Source organism: Somniosus microcephalus, chromosome 12, assembly GCF_052327205.1.
Source record: "Somniosus microcephalus isolate GS21.2 chromosome 12, FLI_Smic_1.0, whole genome shotgun sequence".
In the NCBI taxonomy this organism is placed as follows: domain Eukaryota; kingdom Metazoa; phylum Chordata; class Chondrichthyes; order Squaliformes; family Somniosidae; genus Somniosus; species Somniosus microcephalus.
In genome coordinates, this window is record NC_140998.1 from 104,157,162 (window position 1) to 104,181,424 (window position 24,263).

The 24,263-nt window shown below is 39.5% G+C and overlaps 1 protein-coding gene across 3 annotated transcripts; it reads right to left on the minus strand.

Annotated features, from left to right (window-relative positions):
• Nucleotides 1–416: 416 nt before the first annotated feature.
• Nucleotides 417–24,263, minus strand: srp54 (signal recognition particle 54). Of its 3 annotated transcripts, none has more exons than XM_086003361.1 (17): nucleotides 24,149–24,263; nucleotides 23,876–24,050; nucleotides 23,655–23,757; nucleotides 21,461–21,552; nucleotides 20,312–20,396; nucleotides 20,118–20,222; nucleotides 19,076–19,142; nucleotides 17,786–17,843; nucleotides 16,626–16,776; nucleotides 16,386–16,534; nucleotides 11,652–11,752; nucleotides 11,473–11,559; nucleotides 11,321–11,394; nucleotides 10,891–10,999; nucleotides 7,656–7,826; nucleotides 4,980–5,075; nucleotides 417–1,011 (listed from the first exon to the last, which is right to left on the minus strand). In XM_086003361.1, the coding sequence occupies exons 3-17, from the start codon at nucleotides 23,730–23,732 to the stop codon at nucleotides 920–922; spliced, it is 1,515 nt and encodes a 504-aa protein (XP_085859487.1). In that variant the 5' UTR covers nucleotides 23,733–23,757; nucleotides 23,876–24,050; nucleotides 24,149–24,263; the 3' UTR covers nucleotides 417–919. The 3 variants fall into 3 exon arrangements, with proteins under 3 accessions (XP_085859487.1, XP_085859486.1, XP_085859488.1); XM_086003360.1 differs by having other exon boundaries at nucleotides 23,655–23,760; XM_086003362.1 differs by lacking the exon at nucleotides 23,876–24,050 and having other exon boundaries at nucleotides 23,655–23,760; nucleotides 24,149–24,233.

Here is a 24,263-nt window from a genome sequence, read left to right on the forward strand (position 1 = left end):
TTACAAGTGAAAGTTGTTGTTTGGTCATGATGTGCCCCCATATTTGAATAGCCCACTTTTCCTCACGCATTTCCATTATTTCCTATTACTTTTCTGTCACAATTTATTGCAATTGAGTTCTAATCACTTTTCGCTTCCCACATAGGCACAACCACCTCTTAATCTAACCATTAGGAGCACAAAATGGCTTTGTGGGCAAGGGAACAAAAATACCCTGCAATTTTCCTTTTACCTACGAGAATGCCAAGCCTCTTTAGTGCCTTTCTTCCCATCTCCCCTCCATCCCAACCAAGCATTTTGTGTGTGAGGAATTGTGGCTCTGAAAACCTCAGCATTCCATGGTACAGGACACTGATCTAGTTCTCATGCCTCAGCATGTTGACTGTGTAAAAGGTACTAAAAAATTCACACAATCGTTTTTGTAAGAAGCAAATTCATTTATGAAAAACTTCATTGTTTTTGAACAAAGCACTGCATTTACAAATTATACATTGTTTGCTTACCTGTGCAAACAATTTTCTTTCAGAAGTAAATTAATGTAATTCTACTTTTACATGATTAATTTAATTAAATGTTTTATATTTGTATTTTACAGCATAAAGTGAGAAACATACTTGGAAAATATTGGCTAAAGGAATATATTTTATTTCACCCAATATTAAGTGAGCACTCCACTCAATGAAACTTTAGCAGTTACATTAAACAATTTTCCAATTTTTTTTCTATTCAACATATCCAAATAGAACACAATGAAAGCAATCATGTACCAATGTTATTCAATAATTTTGAAAGGTTAAAAACTCTGTTCCACTTCCTCCCTACCCCTCTCTTCCCCCCCCCCCCCCCCTCCCCACAAAAAAGGAAAAAAAGTTGATAGTCATCTTCCAAACTTGCCAACAGTTTATTTAAGGCTTTTGCTTCAAAGGTTGTTAAATCCCATCATGCCTTTCATGTTTCCAGCAGCACCTTGCTGAAACTGTCTCATCATAGTCTGTAGACCAGCCATACCACCTACAGTGGAGGGAAAGAGCAATTAGTACAGTCATACAAACAACATAAATCATATTGTATTTTAAATTGCACTAATAGATCTCCTGTGGCACTGCTCACCAAGCCGAACAACTCATCAGCATTAGAGGTGGCCCTAGGCAGGGGTCTCGGGATCTAGCAATATTCTGAGGGGGGACTCAACAGGGTTCGAGGAACTGGAAAGGGAGATTTCTATGGATGCAGAGGTAGATCTTGGGATCCAAAAGTATCGGGGAGAAAGATTTCAGGGTTTAGTAGCAATGGGAAAAATTCTTGGCTCAGGGAGCAATTGAAACATAATTTAACAGCTTGTAAGCAAGAGATCTTGGGATCTTGATGGGGTGGTTGGTTGGGGGGAGGGGCAAAAGCTTGTCTGGGGAATGGGTCCAGAAGGACTCAGGAGGGGGCTTTGAATCATGGAGGGGGTAGTGTTTGTGAATATTGGGGTTGCTGGGATCTGCAAGTATAAAGTAAGTGGGGGGGTCTTGTCAGAGAGGTGTCCAAGGAGAATGGGATCCAAACTGGCATAGGCTCCTTTCAAACCATCAAGCCTCAGCCATTCAGAGTCATAGGGCACAGAAGGAGGCCAGTCAGCCCATCGAGTCCATGCCGGCTCTAGAGCAATCCAGACAGTCCCACTCCCCCGTTCTATCCCCGTAGCCCTACAAGTGCCTATCCAGTCTCCTCTTGAAAACATTGAGTGTCTCCGCTTCCATCGGCAGCGAATTCCAGGTGCTCGCCACTCGCTGCATTCACATGTTCCGACCCACTAGCATCAACCCCATATCTGTCCACAGCCCTTTTTCTTTTCCCCCCTCATACTTCTACCACCCCACTGTCAGCCAATTCATGCCTCTGATTTGTCACACTGCTTGTCTGACATCCAGCATTGGATGAACAGAAATTTCCTCCAATAATGGGAAGACCAAAGCCAGTATCTTCGGTCCCTGCCACTGACTCCCATCACTCTCCCTGGCCGCTATCTGAGGCTGAACCAGACTGTTCGCTACCTTGGCATCCTATTTGACCCCGAGCTGAGCTCCCAAACCCATATCCCCTCCATCACTAAGACCACCTACTACCACCTCTAACATTGCCCGTCTCCGCCCCACCTTAACTCATCTGCTGCTGAAACCCTCATGCATGCTTTTGTTACCTCTAGAATCGACTATTCCACTGCTCTCTTGGCTGGCCAGCCTCCCACCTTAGACCCTCTTAACTTGAGCTCATCTAAAACTCTGCTGTCTGTATCCTAGCTTGCACCAAGCCCAGTTCACCTATCACCCCTGTGCACACTGAGCTACACGGACCCCCTGGTCTGGCAATGCCTCGATTTAAAAATTCTTTCCTGGTTTTCAATTCCCTCTATGGCCTCGCCCCTCACCATCTTTGCAACCTCCTCCAGCTCTACACCCCTCCGAGATCCCTGCACTCCTCCAATTCTGGCTTCTTGCACATACCCGTTTTTAATCGCTCTGGAATACCCTTCCTAAACTTCTCCGCCTCTCTATCCTCCTTCAAAATGCTACTTAAAACTTACCTGTCCCAATATCTCATGTGGCTTTATCATATTTTGTTTGATAATGCTCCTGTGAAGCACCTTGGAATGTTTTACTACATTAAAGGCACTCTATAGATGCAGGTTGTTGTTTATGTCCTGCCTTAAAGCATTTACATGTAAATTTTCTATTTAAAATAATGGGGGCGAAAAAAATCACAGGCTGCGGATGCATAATTTCCTGATATGCATACCCAGCACAAAAAGTTTAGTCCGCTATTAATGAGTTTGCCAACTTACACAGTCTACCTGAATGCAGCTTCCAAGTTTCTAAATATAAAAAAATCTGTAAGCCTTAAAAATGGGTTGGAGTTTAAAAAAATATAAATTGAATCTACAATGAAAATAGGTGAATGACTAAAGAAAAATTGATTCAGTGACAGGCAAAGGAAGAAAGAGAAGCAGAAAAGGAGGGAGAAACAGCATTTTTGGGAAATTCAATTATAGATGTTTAAGGAATTTCAACATTAGATCTCAACATAAAAAAAGACAAAAATGTGTGACAGCAGGAAGTGAAGTTGATACACAGAAGAGTGTGCATACACAAGATTGTTTAATAAGATGTTATTTGATGTCCCATAAAAGACCTGCACTTGTATAGCATCTTTCATGACGTCAGGATGTCCCAAAGCGCTTTACAGCCAATGAAGTACTTTTTGAAGTGTAGTCACTGTTGTATGTGGGAAACGTGGCAGCCAATTTGCGCACAGCAAGCTCCCACAAACAGCAATGTGATAATGACCAGATAATCTGTTTCGGTGGTGTTGTTGGAGGAATAAATATCAGTCAGGACACTGGGGATAACTTTCCTGCACCTCTTCAAAACCGTGCCATGGGATCTTTTACGGCCACCTGAAAGAGCAGACGGGGCCTCGGTTTAATGTCTCATCCAAAAGAGAGTACCTCTGACAGTACAGCACTCCCGTAGTACACTGGAGTGGGACTTGAACCCAGAACCTTCTGACTCAGAGGAGAGTGCTACCAACTGAGCCATGGTGTTATATATAAGTTGGACAATATGGTTACTCTAACCAGTCTCTCCAGTCTTCATGTTGCTGTTTTTTCCCTCTTCTTTTTACTTCTGTCTCTCTCTCTCTGGCCTCAGCTGCTTCTGTCATTTTCTTCCTTCCTTTTGGATGGGAGTTGGTGGGTGGTACAACATGATGTGGCTGGGAAAGGAGTGACATAGGATTGCAGGCTGCATCTGGGTGGGGGGGGGGGGCATTGTGGGGCATGTGAGCGCCTCCCTTCCCTTCCAATTCCCCTCCCCACCCCAAATCACATCATGTGCTCTCTTCCACCCCCGTCGTATCCTTCATTCCCTTTCCGACCATCCCCTCATCCTCCTCCTCACTATCCCTACTTCTTCCTCTGAGCTAACTCAATCGTGTATCCTTCCCCCTTTTTCTGCTAATACTTTCCTCACCCTTACATCCTCCATCCATTCCACTGCCCCCGCCCCCCCACCCCCAAATTTCTTCCAAGAGCAGGTGACAAGAAACAAGAATCTCTCCCCCCCCACCCAGTGTCACTCCCCACCCGGTTTTCCTCAGAAGCCTCATTTGCTTTAAACATTCAAAAGAAATCAATTAGAATGAGGAAAGAAACTACACGTGTCCCCTTCTGTCTCTTGGTATTAGAAATTATAATCCCACAGGCATAAGCAATCAGTATTGACCTTTCCTGACAGTCAACAAAACACAGGCGAGATAAACAGTCGGCTTCATCATTCAACCTTTTCTGAAAACTGATGGAACATTAATTGGAAAAAAAAAATCTCATCCCCTCTCTGACCCCATTCTCTCTCTTCAGCTGAATACATTTGCTAAACTTATAGAATACAAAACAAAAAGCTCCAGTTGTGTAATAGAACACTTTTCATGCACAGCTGGTTTAAAAAAACACACTTTACCTCAATAAAACTTTTGAAATTTGTAGTTTCAAAATTATTTCAAGATATCGGAGCAGAAAGTGCTATAAGCTAAACAAAACATGTCCAACAGTACAGCTGATGAGATATCCTGTGAAGTTAGTTGAGTCCCAGTTCTTGGTGAAAACTATCTCCAAGCCTAGACTTTTGAGAGGCTGAGGCCTTTTCAAATAAATCTTGATTAAAAGGCAGTAAATAAAAGACACAAGATAGTGCAATGGATAAACTTAATCATTTATGAAATATATAATTCTGAATTTAATTATGTAAACCATTATTTTGGACATTTGAAGAGAAAAAAGTTTGAGAACACTCAGTAGCCAGATTGCACAATCACTGATGAGTTTACATAAGCAAATCGATATATATTTGTGGAGACAGGTATTTCTAAACAAAGTCAAGTTGTGTAGACAGGAAGTGTGCACAAACACAAGATTTTTAATACATGACTGAGATACTTGCCCATATGATGAAGAACTCTTGGATCCATCATTTTAGCCATCTGCTGGTTGAGTTTGGCCATCTGGGATGGGTTGACATTTTTGGACATATCACCACCTGCACAGTAACCAAAAAGGCATTTCAATATAATATAAGAGAGTTTACTTGAAGTCAAATTCATAGTCAGAACTAAAGAGTAAATTACAAATACCAACAGTACTTTTAAGAATGGCCTTGAACACGATTAAAATCACTAGAGATGGTACTCAGTAAAATAATGGGACGTAAGGTGGATAAATCCCCCGGACCTGATGGCCTACATCCTAGGGTCTTGAGAGAAGTGGCGGTAGGGATTGTGGATGCATTGGTGATTATTTTCCAGAACTCCCTGGACTCAGGAAAGGTCCCGGCAGATTGGAAAACTGCTAATGTAACACCCTTATTTAAGAAGGGAAGTAGACAAAAAGCTGGAAACTATAGACCAGTTAGCCTAACATCTGTGGTTGGCAAAATGTTGGCATCCATTATTAAGGAAACCGTAACAGAGCATTTGGATAAACATAATTTAATATGACAGAGTTAGCATGGTTTTATGAAGGGGAAGTCATGTTTGACAAATTTGCTCGAATTCTTTGAGGATGTAACATACAGGGTGGATAAAGGGGAACCAGTGGATGTAGTGTATTTGGACTTCCAAAAGGCATTTGACAAGGTTCCACACAAAAAGATTACTGATCAAGATAAGAAATCACAGGATTGGGGGTAATATACTGGCATGGGTGGAAGATTGGCTATCTAACAGAAAACAAAGAGTTGGGATAAATGGTTCGTTCTCGGGCTGGCAATCAGTAACTAGTGGTGTTCCGCAGGGGTCAGTGCTGGGACCCCAACTCTTTACAATCTATATTAACAATTTGGAGGAAGGGACCGAGTGCAACATATCCAAGTTTGCCGACGATACAAAGATGGGAGGGAAAGCAGTGAGGAGGACATTTAAAAACCTGCAAAAGGACATAGACAGGCTAAGTGAGTGGGCAGAGATTTGGCAGATGCAATATAATGTTGGAAAGTGTGAGGTTATGCACTTTGGCAGAAAAAAATCAAAGAGCAAGTTATTATCTAAATGGAGAGAAACTGCAAAGTGCTACAGTACAAAGGGATCTGGGGGTCCTGGTGCATGAAACACAAAAAGTTAGTATGCAGGTGCAGCAGGTGATCAGGAAGGCCAATGGAATCTTGGCTTTTATTGAGAGGGGGATGGAGTATAAAAACAGGGAAGTCTTGCTGCAGTTATACAGGGTATTGGTGAGGCCACACCTGGAATACTGCATGCAATTTTGGTTTCCATATTTAAGAAAAGATATACTTGCTCTCGAGGCGGTTCAGAGAAGGTTCACTCGGTTGATTCCGGAGATGATGGGGTTGACGTACGAGGAAAGGTTGAGTAGGTTGGGACTCTACTCATTGGAGTTCAGAAGAATGAGAGGCGATCTTATCGAAACATATAAGATTGTGAGGGGGCTTGATCGGGTAGATGCGGTGAGGATGTTTCCACTGATGGGTGAGACTAGAACTAGGGGGCATAATCTAAGAATAAGGGGCTGCCCTTTCAAAACTGAGATGAGGAGAAACTTCTTCACTCAGAGGGTAGTAAATCTATGGAATTTGCTACCCCAGAGAGCTGCGACATTAAATAAATTTAAAATGGAGATAGACAGTTTCCTAGCAGATAAGGGAATTAGGGGTTACGGGGAGAGGGCAGGAAAGTGGACGTGAGTCTAGATTCAGATCAGCCATGATGCTATTGAATGGCGGAGCAGGCCCGAGGGGCCTTATGGCCTACTCCTGCTGCTACTTATGTTCCTGTGAACCAGTCGGCGTGTTGAGATGTTAGCTCTGATCTTAGTGATTAAAATTGATGGGCCTTCAATAACCACAAAACTAGAAGTTATAGACTTAAACAAGTTGGCTTTTAATCACTAAGATCAGAGCTAACATCTCAACACGCCGACTGGTTCACAGGAATGAGTCATACAGATCCTGGGATCTTTATGTAAGAGAAGTCAGGGGCGGAGCCAAGAGCCAAGACCTGGAACCTCCCAGGTTAGTCAGGAAAGAGGAAGTGAAACTATACACAGTGGGGGAGGGTAATATACACGAGTGCAAAACAAATACAGGACCAAGTCAAACAGACGAGGGGCCGTATGGCCTACTCCTGCTGCTACTTCTTATGTTCCTATGTGTAATGAAATCTGTTTGTCTTGATCCTGTATTCGTTTTGCACTCATATATATTACCCTCCCCCACTGTGTATAGTTTCACTTCCTCTTTCCCGACTAACCTGGGAGGTTCCAGGTCTTGGCTCTGCCCCGGACTTCTCTTACATAAAGAACCCAGGATCTGTATGACTCATTCCTGTGAACCAGTCGGCGTGTTGAGATGTTAGCTCTGACCTTAGGTGATTAAAAGCCAACTTGTTAAAGTCTATAACTTCTAGTTTTGTGGTTATTGAAGGCCCATCACTATGCTACAATCTTTTGCAGTATTTAGTACACAATGCCTTTGATTGCACTTTGTGCCTTTAGTAGTGGATGCAACATAGGCTTAAGAATGCTAGTGCATGTTTGGCAAATCTTGGTTATTTTGTTGATACTACAATACAGGAAAAACTGATCACATCATTCTGGCATTTTGTACCTTTGAAAAGACCTTTGATTCCTCCCATCTTTTTCACCATTTGAGCAAACTTTGTATACTGTGTCAGAAGTTCTTGTACGTCTCTGGTTGTAACACCGGCTCCTCGAGCCACTCTTTGGATCCTTCCTGGCTGTTTACTGAAGAGCTTAGCACCATCTTTATTGTCCAGTTCTAGGAAAAAAAAAAATTCAATATAATGATTAATCTACCTAAATACACAGGTTTATTTGATTCTCATCTCATGTGAATGCGCTAATGGACAGCTACAAAAAGAAATCAAAAAGACTAATGTTGGCCTTTATCTCAAAAGGGACTGGAATACAAAAGGGAGGAAGTTGTACTTCATTTGTATAGGGCATTGGTCAGACCCCATCGGCATCCTGCTCTGAGTTCTGGGTACCGCACCTCAGGATGTACTGGCATCAGTGGGGGTGCAGTGCAGATTCACCGGAATGATGCCAGGGGTTAAAGGGTTAAATGATGAGGACAAGTTATAGATTTGGCTCATTTTTCCTTCAGTATAGAAGATTGAGGGGTGATTTAATAGAGGTGTTTAAAATGATAAACTGATTAGATTGGATAAATAAAATCTATTTCCTCTGGTTGGGGGAATCCAGAACAAGAGGGCATAATCTTAAAATTAGAGCCAGGCCATTCAGGAGTGTAATCAGGGAGCACTTCTTCCCACAAAGGGTAGTAGAAACCTGGCACTCTCTCCCCAAAAGACTGTGGATAGGGACAGGAGTAGCCCATTCAGCCCCTCGAGTCTGTTCCCTATTCAATTAGATCATGGCTAATCTGTATATTAACTCCACCTCGTCGCATTGGTTCCGTAACCCTTAATATCCTTGCCTAACAAAAATCTATCAATCTCAGTTTTTAAAATTTCCAATTGACCTATCCTCAACAGCTTTGGGTTTTTTTTGTTTGGGGGGGGGGGGGGGGGGGGGGGTGGGGGGGGGAAAAGAGAGGAGAGCGAGAGGGAGAGCGAGAGATTTCCAGTACCCTGTAAACACCCCTGAACAGCCTAGCTCTAATTTTAAGGTTATGCCCCCTGGTTCTGAATTATTACCTCCCCCAACCCAACCCCACATCGCACCAGAGGAAATAGTTTCTCCCCATCAAATCCTTTAATCACCTTAAACACATCAATTAGATCACCTCCTAATCTAGATTCAAGAGAATACAAGCCTAGTCTATGCAACCTGTCCTAATAATTTAACCCTTTTAGCCCCAGTATCATTCTGGTTAATCAGCGCTGCACCCCCTCCAAAGCCAATCTCCTTCCCGAGGTGCGGTGCCCAGAACTGAATGCAGCGGGGTGGGGTCTAACCAGAGCTCTGTACAGCTGGAAAATACCTTCCACCTTTTTGTATTCCAGCCCTCTCGAGATAAAGGCCAACATTCCATTAGCATTTAAAATTTAGATTTTGTACCTGTCCACCAGCTTTTAGTGATTTCTGTACTTGGGCCCCTAAATCTCTCTGCTCATCCACAGTTCCTACCTTCTCCCCATTTAGAAAATACTTTGATCTATCTTTTTCTTCAGAGCGTCTACTGACACCACTGCGTCAGCCAATGAGTTGCTGGCAAGGCGGGACTTACGACAAAGTTTATTTGCTCAGCAAAGAACGTCTATTTAAATAGCGCACTACAGTAGTCTAGTGAGTCTACTGGAAAAAAAAGTCTCTGAATTAGAGGAAACAGAACACATAACCAAAATTATGGCAACTTCTCCCGATAAAAGCAGGGTGAATTTTCCAGCAAGAGGCACGGAGTGGCGGATAGTTACATACAAATAATGTGCATAAAATTAATCCAAGTCAGTCACTTACAGCAGTGCAGTCTCCAGGCGTGATTGACAGGGGAACTACCAAATCATCTCCATTCTGGCGGAGAATAGTGGTGTCGCTATATGCAGCCATCTTTCTTAGGTCTAAAGTGGATGACCTCACACTTTCCCACACTGAACTCCATCTGCTACAGTTTTGCTCATTTACTTAATCTTTTAATATCCCTTTGCAACTTTCTGCTCCCATCTGCATTAGTTACTGTGCCACCTAACTTGGTGTCATCAGCAAACTTAGATGCAGCTCTCTATTCCTTCATTCAAATCATTTATAAATGTAAGTGAAAAGCTGAGGCCCTAGTACAGATCCCTGGGGGATACCACTAGTCACATCCTGCCAATTATCCCCACTCTCTGTCTCCTATCTCTTAACCAATTCCCTGTCCAAGCCAATAGGTTGCTTCCAATTCCATGCACTCTCATTTTTGTTAAGTCTCTTACGTGGAACCTTGTTGAATGCCTTCTGGAAGTCCATATAAATAACATCTATAGACACTGCCTTATCTACCATGTTAGTTACCTCCTCAAAAATTTCACTAGGTTCCTTAGACACAACTTATCTTTTACAAATCCATGCTGGCTCACTCGGAGCATTAAACGTAAGTCTGGAGGTAACAAAGGCAAGCACAAGGGCTTCATGATGTTGCGGCTGAGATAGAGGCAGAGGAATAAATATTGCAAAAGTGGAAGAGTCTCAGTGATCAATAGGGAGTTTGAAGCTCAGCGTTGAACAGAATGGTAACATTATCAACATGGAGGCAACTGCAGGGTCGAGCAAGTGGTGCAGAACTGGAGGTAGGTGGGCATCATCAACTTAAGGGTGAAAGCTGACCAAATGCCTGATGTCATCAAGGGACAGTATGTGGATAAGGAAGAGGAACCGGCCAGGGATAGATTGGAAGCAACAGTGTGGGAGAAGGCCTTTGCCGGAGATACTATCTATCCAAATGCAGACAGTGTAACGGAACCATGCAAGGGCAGTTCCATGAAACTAGATAACAAAGGAGACATTGGAGAAGGATGGCATAGTCAACCATAATGGACAGGTTGAGGAAAATGAGGAGGGATAATGCACCAGTCACAGTGGATGTCATTTGTGCAGTTTGGTGCCGAAAGAGTGGAAGTTGGACTTGACTGATTCAAACACAGATGAATGTGGAGCAAGGAGATGACAACATGTGAGAACTTCAGCGAAGAAAAGGGAGGTTCGAGAGCTCAAGGGTGAGTAAAGGCAGAGGAAAAAGAGTTAAAAATAAAATCAATTAGAAACCAACAGACCTCCAGTTTTTGTAAACATGTACAGCAACTACCATATCATAAGTTTTAACACACATGTGCGGTACAAACAACATTTGAAGTATAGCTCACAAAGTGATGCCAAAATACCTTGGTCGTTCATACTGTCCATTATGGTCATCAGTTTCTTTAGCCTTGCCATTGATTCTTGTTCATTGCCTTTGCTCATGAAATCAGTTCCAAAGCCAGGGATCATACCCTTAAAGAAAAAAGCATAGTTGGTTTTAAACATGGGGAACAAATTGATTATGGAAAAACACATACTCGACTGTTTCAACAACAAAAAAACATTAGGGACATTACCATTTGCAACACACCCAGATGACAAAAGTAATATAAAAAGACAGGCATTCAGTTACACAAGACAATGCCATTATCAGTACAAAATGCATTCCAGATTTCTTGTAAATGTGTTTGTGCATCAAGTATCATTTAGCCCATCTTGAATGCTTATCGTTATACGAGCCACACCAGATTTCACTTTACCTAGTTGCAGTGTAGAAAATAGTTAAAAACGCACCATTATCTGACTGAAAGGCCCCATCTTCATAATGTTTTGAAACTGTTCATACATATCTCGCAGTGTGAATTGGCCTACAAAACAAATAGCAAGCTATTAAGATGTTTTTGTTTCTCATCCTCCTCTTCCCCCCATTTTAAGTTAATGCTTACCATGTTTAAGCTTGTCTATTAACTCTTCATTGTCATCCAATTTCAGCTCATTTACCTTGTCTATTAAACCTTCAATATCACCCATACCTGAAATACAGGAAAATTAAGTTTTAGCGTACGCTACATTATTTACAAATATATACATACACACAAACAGCATAAATTATTGGAAAACGTACCAAGAAGTTTGCTAATGAAGGGCTGTGTTTTGAATGGTTCAAAATCATCTATGTGTTCTCCAGTACCAATAAAAATTATCGGACTTTTGGTGGCAGCCACGCTGTAACAATATATGAAATTTTAGCACATGCTGCTGTAAACTGCCTCAGGTGTCAATTAGAGAGTTTACATTTTGTCAACAAAACATTAGGTGAGATAATTAGACAATTTCTGTTTGCTTCAAAATACATGCTTTTTCTTCTGAAAATCAACTAAAATTAGAATGAGAAAATACACTTTGCTAAATGTTTGCTGCAGTTTACAGAACAAAAGCTACAACTGTAATCAGTACACTTTTTTCCATACACAGCTTCTCAAAAAAAACTCCCAATAAAGCTTTTGAAGTTTGTCATCTAGCTTTTCTTCAGATAATTTTGAAAAATGGAGCAAAAACTGTTAGAAGCTGAAGAAATATATTCCAGCAGTTCAGCTGACTGAACAGTACTAGTGTAATTAGGCAAGTTGCACATGTTCAGACTACACAACTCAAATTCAGCCCACAGCATCACAGCTCTGGGCAAAAATATCAAGTTCAAGCCCAGGGTTTTGAGAGAGGTGGAGGCCTTCAAGTAGAAAAAAAACTATACTGAAGGAGTTAAAAGATACAAGGCAACTCAACTGATATTTAAAACATGTTATTGGGAAATGTTTCATTTTTGAATTTATGATTTTTGTTAAACCCTTATTTTGGACATTAGCTTTCAGTTACCGAGAAAAACAAATGACAGCTGCATTTTGAATGATTAGTGGGGGGAAAAAGCCACCTGGTGTCCAGATTGTGCAGCAACGAGGTGACAAATTTGCATATGCAGTTATCCATTATAAATACAAACACAGGATTTCATAATGCAAAAATGTTGACACAAAAGTATGACAAAGTGGAACAGAAAGTCAATGTTTTGTAAACCAGAAGTGCGTGCCTATGCAAGATTTTAAATTAAGATGCAGAGACAAAAATCTAAATATTATATAATTTTTTTTTAATTTTTTTTTTTTTTTAAAAGGTTAAAATGAGGGTTGATTTACATTTACACATCTTGGTCTAATTATCCCCTGCCCTCCAATCATGCTTTACTTGAAGTCGACACTTGTTGATATCCCATGGCATTGCACCAGGGGAATCAAAACCTAGCATATTTTATAAACAACGCAACCTTAAAGTACAAATCGTCACCATTTGGCAGTTGAAGAGCAGGGTTAATATTCATGGCAGGAGAAGGGAAAAATTCAGACCGCAGTCACCAACTAAAAAGTTCTTCATAAACATCGTATTTAATGTTTAAAATTTAAAAACTAACATTTAAGAAATATACTTGCAAGTCCACACAGCAGATGGCTTAGTGCAGAAGCTTGATCACAAGATCAGCATGCACCACAGAATCAGAAGGTGCTGTTACAAACAAGCATTACTAAAGTCTCAAAAAGAAAGCTGGGAAATTCTTAGAGCACTATCAGGTGGCATTACATAGGGAAGCATCACAGAAAGCATTACAACTACCCACTGCCATTTCAACATGAAAATACCCAAAGGAGTGTTTACATAGTTTTTTGAAAGGAATGTGAAACCCACCTACCAATAGAATGAAATTCAACACAGAAACAGGTCATTCAGCCCAACCAGTCCATGTTGGTGTTTATCCTCCGCACAAGCATTAATCCTAATCCCACATGCCAGCCCTGTTCTCATCAGTTTACCTTCAATCTATTCTTAAATGTTGACATGGTCTCTGCTTCAATCATTAGGCCCGTTATGCATTAAACAACCTAATAACTATATTTTAAAAAAGTTTCTCCTACTCTCTGTCCTAAATATTTAATCTTACATTTATGTCCCCTGCTTCTAGACCTCTCAATCACTGGAAATGCCGTTTATATCTACTCTGTCCATAAGTTTAAAACGCATCAAACCAACCTGTAACCTACTCTATTTGAACGAAAGACCACCCAATTCCACCCCCCCCCACCTTTCCTCATACCAGACAGCATCCAAGTGAATCTGCACTGTACCCTCTCTGTTGCCTCAGCATCCTTCCATAGGTCAAAACCACACAGTATTCCAACTGAAGGTTTTATATAGATTTACTGACAACTCGACTTTTATATATTCTATACTTGCCATAAAACCCAGTATTCCACTAGCTTTTTTAAATAATGGCTTTATCCACCCGAGGTGGTGCCTTATTGTCTTGTGAACCTGAACCCCCAAATCTGCTGTCACATCACCCAGCTTTCCTCCAAAATATAATTACTTTTTTTTTAATGTACCACTTCATATTTAGCAACATTGAATTCCACCTGCCACTTTTTTGTCCATTCCACCATCTTATCAACTTACAACAGCAAAATACTGCAGATGCTGGAAATCTGAAATAACAGAAAATGCTGGAAACATTCAGCAGGTCTGGCAGCATCAAGGAGAGAGAAATAGTCATAGTTTCGGGTCGAACCCGTCGTCAGAACTGGAAATGGTTAAGGAAGAGAGATTTTTAAGCAGGGGCAGGGGAGGAAAGAACAAAGGGAAGGTCGTCTGTGATAGGATGGAAGGCAAGAGAGATTGATTGACTAAAGGGATGATAGTGCAAGGCAAAAGGAGGTAATGGGACAAGTTAAAAAACAAAACATAGCTCTAGATGAGGTGTGAATGATGATGGCAGCAACATTAACAGCTATAATGCTTTTACTGTTCTCTTTAATTATTTTTGTTGAGATTCTCTCCTTATACTCACTCCTTGTTTTCCTTATCCTTTTATTTTTAAAATCATACCCATCACCCTCATATGCCCTCTTCAATTTTAGTTTGTTTCCAACTTCTTTATCCACACTACTTTGGAAGTTTGAGTAGCTTCATTTTTTTTTATATAAAAAGGTATATATTTACACTGCACCTTTTTAAAGAAATCCCATTGTTGATCTACAGTCTTTTTTTTTGGTGTGCCAATTTCTCCTTCAACCTCACCTCGGCTAAACTCATTTCCTTATCTTTACAAAATCTGCCCTGTTGCAATCTGGTGCCCTTGTTTTTGTACTACAGGAAACTCTATTATCCGGCACCAACGAGACCGGCGTGGTGCCGGTTTATCAAAAAGTCCGGATTACAGAGAGGTATAGTTAAAAGGTCGGAGAGCGCCGTACACAGCAACAAATCCAGGCTTCCCTGTTGCTTAGCAACATGTGCAGGAACTCCGGCCACAGACCAAGCGTCCCTGTTGCTTAGCAACAAGTGTAGGAGCCCCAGTTACACAGCCACAGATCCAGGAACTGCCACGAATATTAAGTAAAACTTACCTGAACCTACTCCTGCATTTTACCGGTTAACAGAGATTTCCGGTTATTTAGGTGCTGGTAAATCGAGTTTCCTGTAACTCTTTCCCTTTCTATATGGATCATAAACCTCATCATATTACTGTTACTACTCTGAAATTTCTCATCTACATTTAACTCATCTACTCTTATTTTCTTACTCGTAACTAGGTCCAGCAACACCTCTCCCCTGTAGACATACAAACCCAGTGCCTGAGAAACAGGCTGGGCATATATTTTAAGAATTCCATTCCATTTTGGTTATTTACTCCTTTGCTGTCTTGACCAATGAATGGGTGAATAAAATCAATAATTGAATTATTCCTACTCATCATCTTGATCGGTCTACAGATTTTCTCTTGTATTTCCCTCCCAGAGTTAAAGGTGTCTGTATTATAGCATCACTGATGTAACAATCACTTCATCTGGTCTCTAATTATGGATATATAAAAACCATTACATTTTATTTTTTTCTTTTAACCATAAAGTTGCATCTCAGATGGAGAAACACAGCTGTACCAGATTTACACAGTAGAATGTGGCTATCAGCAACGCAGCTCCAGTTTTAATCCACAACTCCAGCATTCATTATTTATGTTTAAATGCTAACATTATTTATGTTTAAATGCTAACATATTAAGTTTTATTGTTCCCTTGAAAGAAACGAACATAAAATAAATTATAATTTGTTTGTTGGTCACATGGATATAATTTTGTTATGGCCAGGTCAATTGTCAAAAATAGCAGTTAAGTAACTTGAACATCAGCAGCTACTTTTGAACTTTGTTTCCTGTTTCAGGAGATAAACCATAGAAGACAAAACAACTACTGATTAAACATTATTAAAGTATGGAAAATACATTTTACTTTTGGAAGTCATTAAGCAGTGCAAAGGCTTGTACTGAGCAGACCAGAGTGTGACAGCCTGGAGGACTATGCCATAGGGCAAAAATCAGCTAATCACAGTTAAGTGCAAGTAGTAGATTGGGATAAAAATTCAAAATAAGCTGCATTTTTTTTTTTTTTTTAAAAAGCACGACAGAGGTAGCCTGACAAAATCATTTTACAAGAAAGTGCACTAAATCCATTCACTCTAAAAGAGTGTTTTTCTTTATTAAGCCCACTCCTTTAAAAAAAAGTGCCCTAATTAGAAGTGGCATCAAGTGTACTTACCTTGGAGCAAAAAAATTCATTAAATGTTTCTGCAAAAGTCAAATCACAATAAATTTCCAACATTTCAGCCACACCCGTTAATATATCCACTAACTTGGGTTCCATCGTAGCAAGTTTGAAGAGGCTTGCTGTGCTCTTCATGACAACTGTTTATGAAACTGCCATGCACAAAAATGATCAAAATAGTACCTATTCATAGGAAAGGAAACTAGATCACTTACGCACTGAGAGCGCCTCCTCCTTTTGCATGACCATCGAGCTTAGTTACAATAACTGATGCAACATCCACTTTATCTTTGAAAGCTTTTGCTTGTGCTTCACAGGCTTGACCAATGGATGCATCCATTACGTAAACAATGTTGTCTGGTTGCTAAAATGATTTTCAAAAAGTTACATGTACATTTCCACAATAACAGCTTACTAACAGTCAAAAAGTATTGGTGATCACTTTAAAAACTTACTATGGCGTTTGAAACTTGTAACATTTCTTCAAATAAGGAGTCTTCCTGTTTGTGTCGACCACTGGTATCAACAATTATTATCTCAAAGCTTTCTTTTTTAAACTTCTCCACACCTTCTGCAGCTATAATCACTGGGTCCATTTCTGTATAACTAATTAGTACAAGAAAACAATTTATTTATGATCTGCGCTCTATTATTCCTCTCTCCCTTCCCACGTACGTCTCCATTCATTCTCCTTTCTCCTACGAACATACAAACTAGTCAAAAATTGACCAGAGGTCTCTCCCAATAGGAGGTGCAAATACAATCCCCAAATTCACAAGCTAACCCCACACCCCGCCCCCCCCAAAAAAAACATTGGCAAAGTATTGCCACTCCAGTCACCAGCTTCCCTCAGTAGGTTCACAGACTAAGTACTCACCATGTGGAAAATCTGCACAATTAAATTCTTGGTTTACAAGAACCAGAAACATGTTTAGATGCTGTAGTTCCAATTTTGAATTCAGTATTACTAAAAGGTTTCAAATTTTATTTCCTTAAGTTCAAAGAAACTCAGAACTACTGCATTTTAAAATAATTGAAATTAAGCGTTTAGAATGAGCCCACAAATTTGTCATTATCTGATGCAAGTGATCGAACAATGTAAACCACTGAAACTAACATGACCTAGGTGTTATTTTTCATCAATACAACTACCACCCCAAGCACAGGGGTGATTTACAAGTACACCTCCAAGCTCAAGTTGTGGGGGGATGGTTTTCCTAGTTCTGTGACCTACTCAACAAGTACTAATCAGAGAAACATACCATTTGCCCATCTATGGCACATTTCTCTTTTGAGGATTCTACTGACGTGACTAGGAAGCTGAAACAGCGAGCCATCTAAAAGAACAGTTCAATAAAAACAGAACAGATTCTTGTACTGTTTGATTTTCCTTAAAAGTTTATTCCCCTTTTTATCCCAAAACTTCATTCAGCTCTCTGCAGATGTAATTTGCCATGACTTACCAACAACTCCAAAAACACACAAACAACTCTGAACAAGACATCAAGTCTATTTACAAATGCTAGAGATTATAACTAATAGCAGTCATAAATGGATTAAGTTTACTTACTATTCAATTAACATTGTTTTAATTATCTTCAGTTAGAAATCTTACCTTCCATAGAAAGGAATTCTTGCTTTGGTTGCATTCTGCTTCAGTTGGTCAAATGCACCTGCAGGCCAGAAATATAAAAACATATGTTGATCAAAGCTCCAGCATACTTGAAACTCTATGTACTATTTTCCTTGTTTCATTATGATGTGTTAAGCAACATGTTGCAAAGCAGAGGAGTCAGATTTTGGATATGTTCAGTTAAGAACATTGGGTGCTCTAACAGACAGATAGCTTTAAACATTTTGTCTTATTTCTAAATGTAACCAAAAAACTTCAAGTTACTGCAAATATCCAATCTTTAAAAGCACCAAAAGCATTTTTTCCCCAAACTAGAATCCAAAAGATTAGTACAATCCAGTGCATTATGTTAAGACATTTAGATGGCTAGCGTTTTAAAACCAATTCTACTTTTTAAAATTAATTCTCTACAATGAGGCAAATTGGCTATGGACATCAATTTTGCTGCAATTATAAAAGATACCAAATGACACCAATATAGCTGTATAGTAAAATGGTACCAAGTCCCATCATAATGACTGCACATGATGAATTAACCAATTTATCTACCCTTCATAAATTACGACAAGGTACTGTAAACCAGGTGTAAAAATATTTTGATATTGAAGTCAGGTGCAAGCACAAAATCAGCATTATGCCAATTCACTCGATGTGCATAAAACATTTTAGTGATAAGTAAAAGAATATCAATTTTCCCATTACACAGGAATTAAACAGCAAACATTTCATCACAGGAAGTTCTCTAAAACAGAGAGGCTGAAGGCAGATTGTTTCCAAGTGCAATGTGTGTAGCCAAGGGAGCCCACCAATTTAATGTTCTCAACTATATGCAGGTTGGTATGGAGAAAGTTCTTACAATAATCTCTAGCTTTATAACCTTCTATACAAATCTGTTGGGAGTGGCATCAAAACCCATTTGAAATCCAATAATGTATAAGCTGTAGAATGGGCTTCTTCAACATGACTACAAATGTTGCAAAAATCAACCCAATTACTAAAAGAACATCTTGCCAGTTCCAGTCATTGATATCAGGATAAAATTATTTAAAAATCAGCAACCTTGACAGTCACAGCATGTGTCATAATGCTGGTTTTGTCTGGCTTATAAATCACATCAGGCATTTATTAAATTAAGAAAACCCTATTTGTTGAAGATGCTCGTTAAGATCAGAACACAATGTCCATATTATCTTGTTAATCAAACACAAATCAAAATTTTATGCCTTATTCACATTAGATCAAGCAACTTGTAATGCACAATAGTTTACCCACCTGCTCGAAATGTGTCTGCACATATTAAGCAAGTCTTCCAGCCTTTCCTTTGAAAGTAGTACGCTAGCTATAAGAAGAATTATGAAATGGTCTTATGACATAAATTTAAGTGAAAAATAAAAGACACCTGTAGCTCATTACTAACAAAGGCAGCCCTTATATATTAAAAAAAAGACATTTAATGTTCCAATTCTAAAAGTTAATTTTCCATTTAAAGTTTTATTGGAATAAGCATGAAAATGCAGGTTGCTCAGTTTAAATCTTTATAACTTTTTTTCTGTAGCTTTTAAGCAAGGGTGTTTCCTTTAAAATGAATACACTTCAGTTTGGAATTCCACAAATTGCAGGGCTGCAGTTTTGGAAATGATTTAACACAAAAATAGACAGAATGAATGTTTTGGGAATCATTGGTAAAAATTACAAAATCCCAGAGTAAAAAAAGGATGGATTTTAACTTATTTACTTACCATAAACTTAACTGGTGGCCTTTTACTTAGAATGAACTATCATGAGTATTGAGGATCTTTTCTTCTGTCATTTAATTATTTATCATACAACTATCCAGTACATTTAGTAAAAGAATCACCTACTTTTCTTCAATCCCTGGCTCTAAATCTAGTCACAAAGACATTTATTTAAGCATCCTTTAATTTTAATCATCCCCAATCTCCAAGCACCTCAAGATCTCTATTCCAAAACTTTAGCCAACACTGGCTTGCATTGTTCGGACGAAAGGTCATCGACCTGAAACGCTAACGGTTTCTCTCTCCACAGACACTGCCTAACCTGCTAAGTATTTCCAGCATTTTCTGTTTTTATTTCGGATCTGCAGTATTTTGCTTTTGTACTGGCTTGCTTTGATCTACTTGGTACACGAGCAGTGTACAAGTGGACTAGGCCCAATTTTCCTTTTACTAGGGAAGCATTCTTTCTACCTGCTGCCTCCCAATTGACAGGCCAACAATGGGAATTAGATTTAAACCTAAACACAGGAAATGCAAGATTTCAAAGAAATACTCCAGCAGTGAATAAAATCAAATACCTTTGTACATGTTGTAGTTTTACCACTACCTTGAAGGCCAACAAACATGATGACATTTTGCTTTCCTTTCGTGGGGGTCCATGCTTTAACTCCTGGATCAACAAGCTAAATAATAGATGTAAATGACAATAAACTGAATTAAAACAAGAAAAATATAAAATATAAAATTGCAGTGCTCCTGGTGGCTCAAATACCTTGACAAGCTCTTTAAATACAGCATGTTGGATCATTCGTCTTTTGTTGAGGCCAGAGGCCATCTCTTCCAGATCTATAGCTGCTCTGAAATAAAGTTTGGCAGAGCAACATAAAATAAACTTTCAAAGCAATTAACAGACAACTGTTCATAATTTTACACAGATAATTAATTGAACAGTATGTAAGCACAAGTTGCCAAATTGAAATTTTAAGCAAATCTCAGTTAAGTTACAATAAACTACAGCTAAAGGTGGGTCACTGCCAAGAGAGCCTCTCAAATAGTATTTAAGGACAAATAGCTGATTTTTTTTTTTTTTTTTTTTAAAAAGACCAGAAAAAAAACACAGCAGCCAACGGTCCTCAACATACCAGAGAAAACAGACACGTGTTAACCTCAACACTGTGTTTTCTGAATTACAACAGTCGCTACACTCCAAAAGTACTTCATTGGCTATAAAGTGCTTCGGGACATCCTGAGGTTGTGATAGGCGCTATATAAATGCAAGGCTTTCTTTTTTCTTCTTTCTTTGTACCGTGGCCCATTAGATAGTTAATGATACAGTGTGTAATATCACAAATAAGATTTTTCTCAAGATTGCAGAAGGATCAGTTATTTGTTTACATACAAAACCAAGACAATACCAAACTTTCTCAGTTTTGCATTTTTAACATTTCAGCTTAGTCCTTATATGTATGTAGTGACAGGAATGGGCACAACTAATATCAGATATTACCAAGAGACTGCTTTGTGACATAATAACCAATATTTAATAAGTTTTAGGGATTCAGTAATTTTTCTAGTGAATTAATATTGCTCATTTACGACTACTGGTCACAAAACTGCAAATTCCCATATCTACAAGGCTGAGGCTGTAAGTTTCCTTCTCTCAAATACTGCTCCCAACTATACTGATCATTCTAGGAATACTCAGCATTCCTAAGAGAGGAATTGGTGTTGTACAATAGTGGATGAACAATATAGAAACATTTTGACACCAAGAACAGCTCCCATCACTGCTATTGAACTGCACAACAATGACAAATTCATAAACAAGTCTGCATTTTTCCAGCCCACCAATTCAGCTAAAGTAATCTACTTGGCTATAAAGGAAGAAAAATACCATGTAAAATTAAGTTTCGTTACTTACTTGACATTTTCTCGAAGCTGTTTCACAAGTTTTATATTGACATCTGCTTCGAGTAAAGCAGTGCATACTTCTTTTAGCATAGCATTCAAAACCTAAGAATAAAATTAATCATTTTGAATTAATAGCTTAAAAACATGCAGCACTTGAAGTTACAATTTTCTTATCCCTCCACTATTCTCTGAAATCAGGAGCTTAGAGTGGTTTAGCATCAATGCAATTTGTTGACCTGTTGGGGAGGTGCACTTCAGCAGAGTGTTAAGCAATTGTAGCTCATTGGACCGTTATTACATTATCAGTCAGGTGGTTACCAAGCAGTAATCCCCACACTCCCAGCCTGTTTCTCAATGTGCAGCCAGGCAGCTCCTGATCGCAGACTTCAATAGTGCACTTGCACCCTAAACAGGAGCAGCCAAACTGGGTTATCAGGGCATGAAAATTTTGTCAGTGACCTCACTCATACGATGCCATGAACTTGCATTCTAAACACAGACTTTAAAATAGAAATTTACTTCAGCTTCAATCTGACCAACCCTTTTAGCTGGACAACGTAAAACTTCAAAACATGCAGCTCTTTATGGCAGGCTCAAGATTGACTGTAGACTGATTGCTGCTACACATGTGGGCCAATAGTATAAATAACTGGAGACCTCTGGGTATCGTGCTGCCTGTCATTAATCAATGACCTTGTCAAATATCTCAAAATGCAGCTGTCAATCAAACCCCAGGCTGGGGCTTAATTTTTTTGAGTTGTGGGAAGTGCTATAGGACCACCTCTGCAGCTATAATGAAATAAAGGCTGTTGATGACTACATCAATTATATCATATCAAACAGCCATTCACTAATACTGAACAGAAAGTCAACCTTTGGCAATGGCAACTATGATTGTGATTGCATGGAATGACTCTGGCTGATTCAAAGTTAACACCTCAGGCAACCTGTTGTGTTGGTTGCAGAAACTTGCAGCTTGAGCAGTCCTTGCCAGCTAATCTGTCTGCATTAAGCTGATGACTTTCCTACACATACCATTTCCAACAATGAAAAATAAAAGTTAAAAATTCAACAGAAGCAAAAATCGGTTTTTAATCAGTCTCCTTGGTAGGTGACAGGAAAAGGAGGCACAGAGAGGAAGTGCAAAAAATATAGGAGGAGCCAGAGGGAAGAACTTACTGAAAGGACAAGAGAGAATAGGAGACCAACAAATAGAGACAAAACAAATACACTATGAAAATTAGCAAGATGCCAAACTTAGTCAAATGTAATATATCCAGTTTTCTACTTTTTCTTCAGACATTGTGGAATCAGTGCAATACAAAATTCAGTATAAATGTGATCAAGAAGTTAAATTATGAAATTCATTAATATATCGATGAAAATATTTCAGGAATGCCCAGAATGCTTATTTTCAACGACCAATATTGTGCAACTTAAATATGCAGGTTTTTATTTAAACAATTATAAATGTATGAGAAAAAACAGGAGACAAATTAGAGTAGGAAGCTAGGAAATATAGTTCTTTCTAATCTCCTCTGCCACATTAATTTATGTTCATGCCACAATTTCACTTAATGAGACTTCTGCTTCTAACTACAGTACCTACATATCCAGGTTAAATGAATAGCTTGAGGATACTCCATTAAGTGATTAAACATATTACATTGAAAAGTCTAATATAAAAAACTGTTAAATGCCAGCTTTGGAAGAAGATGAAGGAAAGAAAATAAGACATCTGAACTCCATCCTGTCTACAGATAATGTCATGTCAGCTGCAGCAACTAAAAATCAAAATCTGTCAAATCTACCCTACACAACAGTAGCCAAAGCTGGTCAAAATGTACAACCATCTCCACTGCTCCCAACTTTTTTCAGCATTAAGGCATCACTATTGAAAAATTCAATATGCAAATACCAAGTTAATTTTAATTATGAAGTTGAAAATAAAAGATACCACATCAAAATATTTCATGTATGCAATGAATATTTACTTCGGATTGGCAATATTGTGGAACTTTTGAAACCCAGGTTTTTATATCGATGGCTTAAAATACGAGAAAACTACAGGCGAATGGGCGAAAAGCAGAAGACCAGGTTTAGTTGAGTTAATCCGACCCATTTAGCTTTAGTATCAACGTAGCGGGTGTCCAGCACAACACAAACATCATCTCACCCACATTCCTCATCACGAGTTAACGTACCTCCTCATTGATGATAGTCGCGTTGCTCAAGGATCGCAGCGCGGAGGTAATTTTTCTCCCCAAATCTGCCAACACCATTTTCGCTGCTTTTCGGGGTTCAAACCTTCTGTCGGAACAAACAAGATGTGAGACGACGTGGAAAATAGTCGCTTTGGGCGCAACATATGGTTTATATTTTTTTTAAATAAATCCGATGCTCGGCTCGCCCACAGCCGCCTTACCAAAGAGAAATGGGCTGAGGGTGGCGGCGGTTCAAAGATCGGGGGAAGGGGTGAATTAGGCCGAATCCCCCCCGGCTTTACTCCATCCAACAAGACGCCAGCTGCCACCAAGCGGAGCCCCGGTCACAACGACAGGAAATGCTCTAGGCCCCCGCAGTCCTCACACAAGCTGGCTCTGAAACAAAGACAGAAATACAGGGGCTTCCGCCTCCATCAAAAACACACACAAGCAGAAAAGAGTAGGGTAGGCGAGCCGGAGCCGATCCTCCTTACCAGAGACACAAACAGGACTCGCTTCACTGCTCCCGACACTGACTAAGGAACGTCACCATTAGAGCTGACCTTTCCTCCTCACCACTTTCACTTCCGGGGTCGCGGAGCCCCGCCC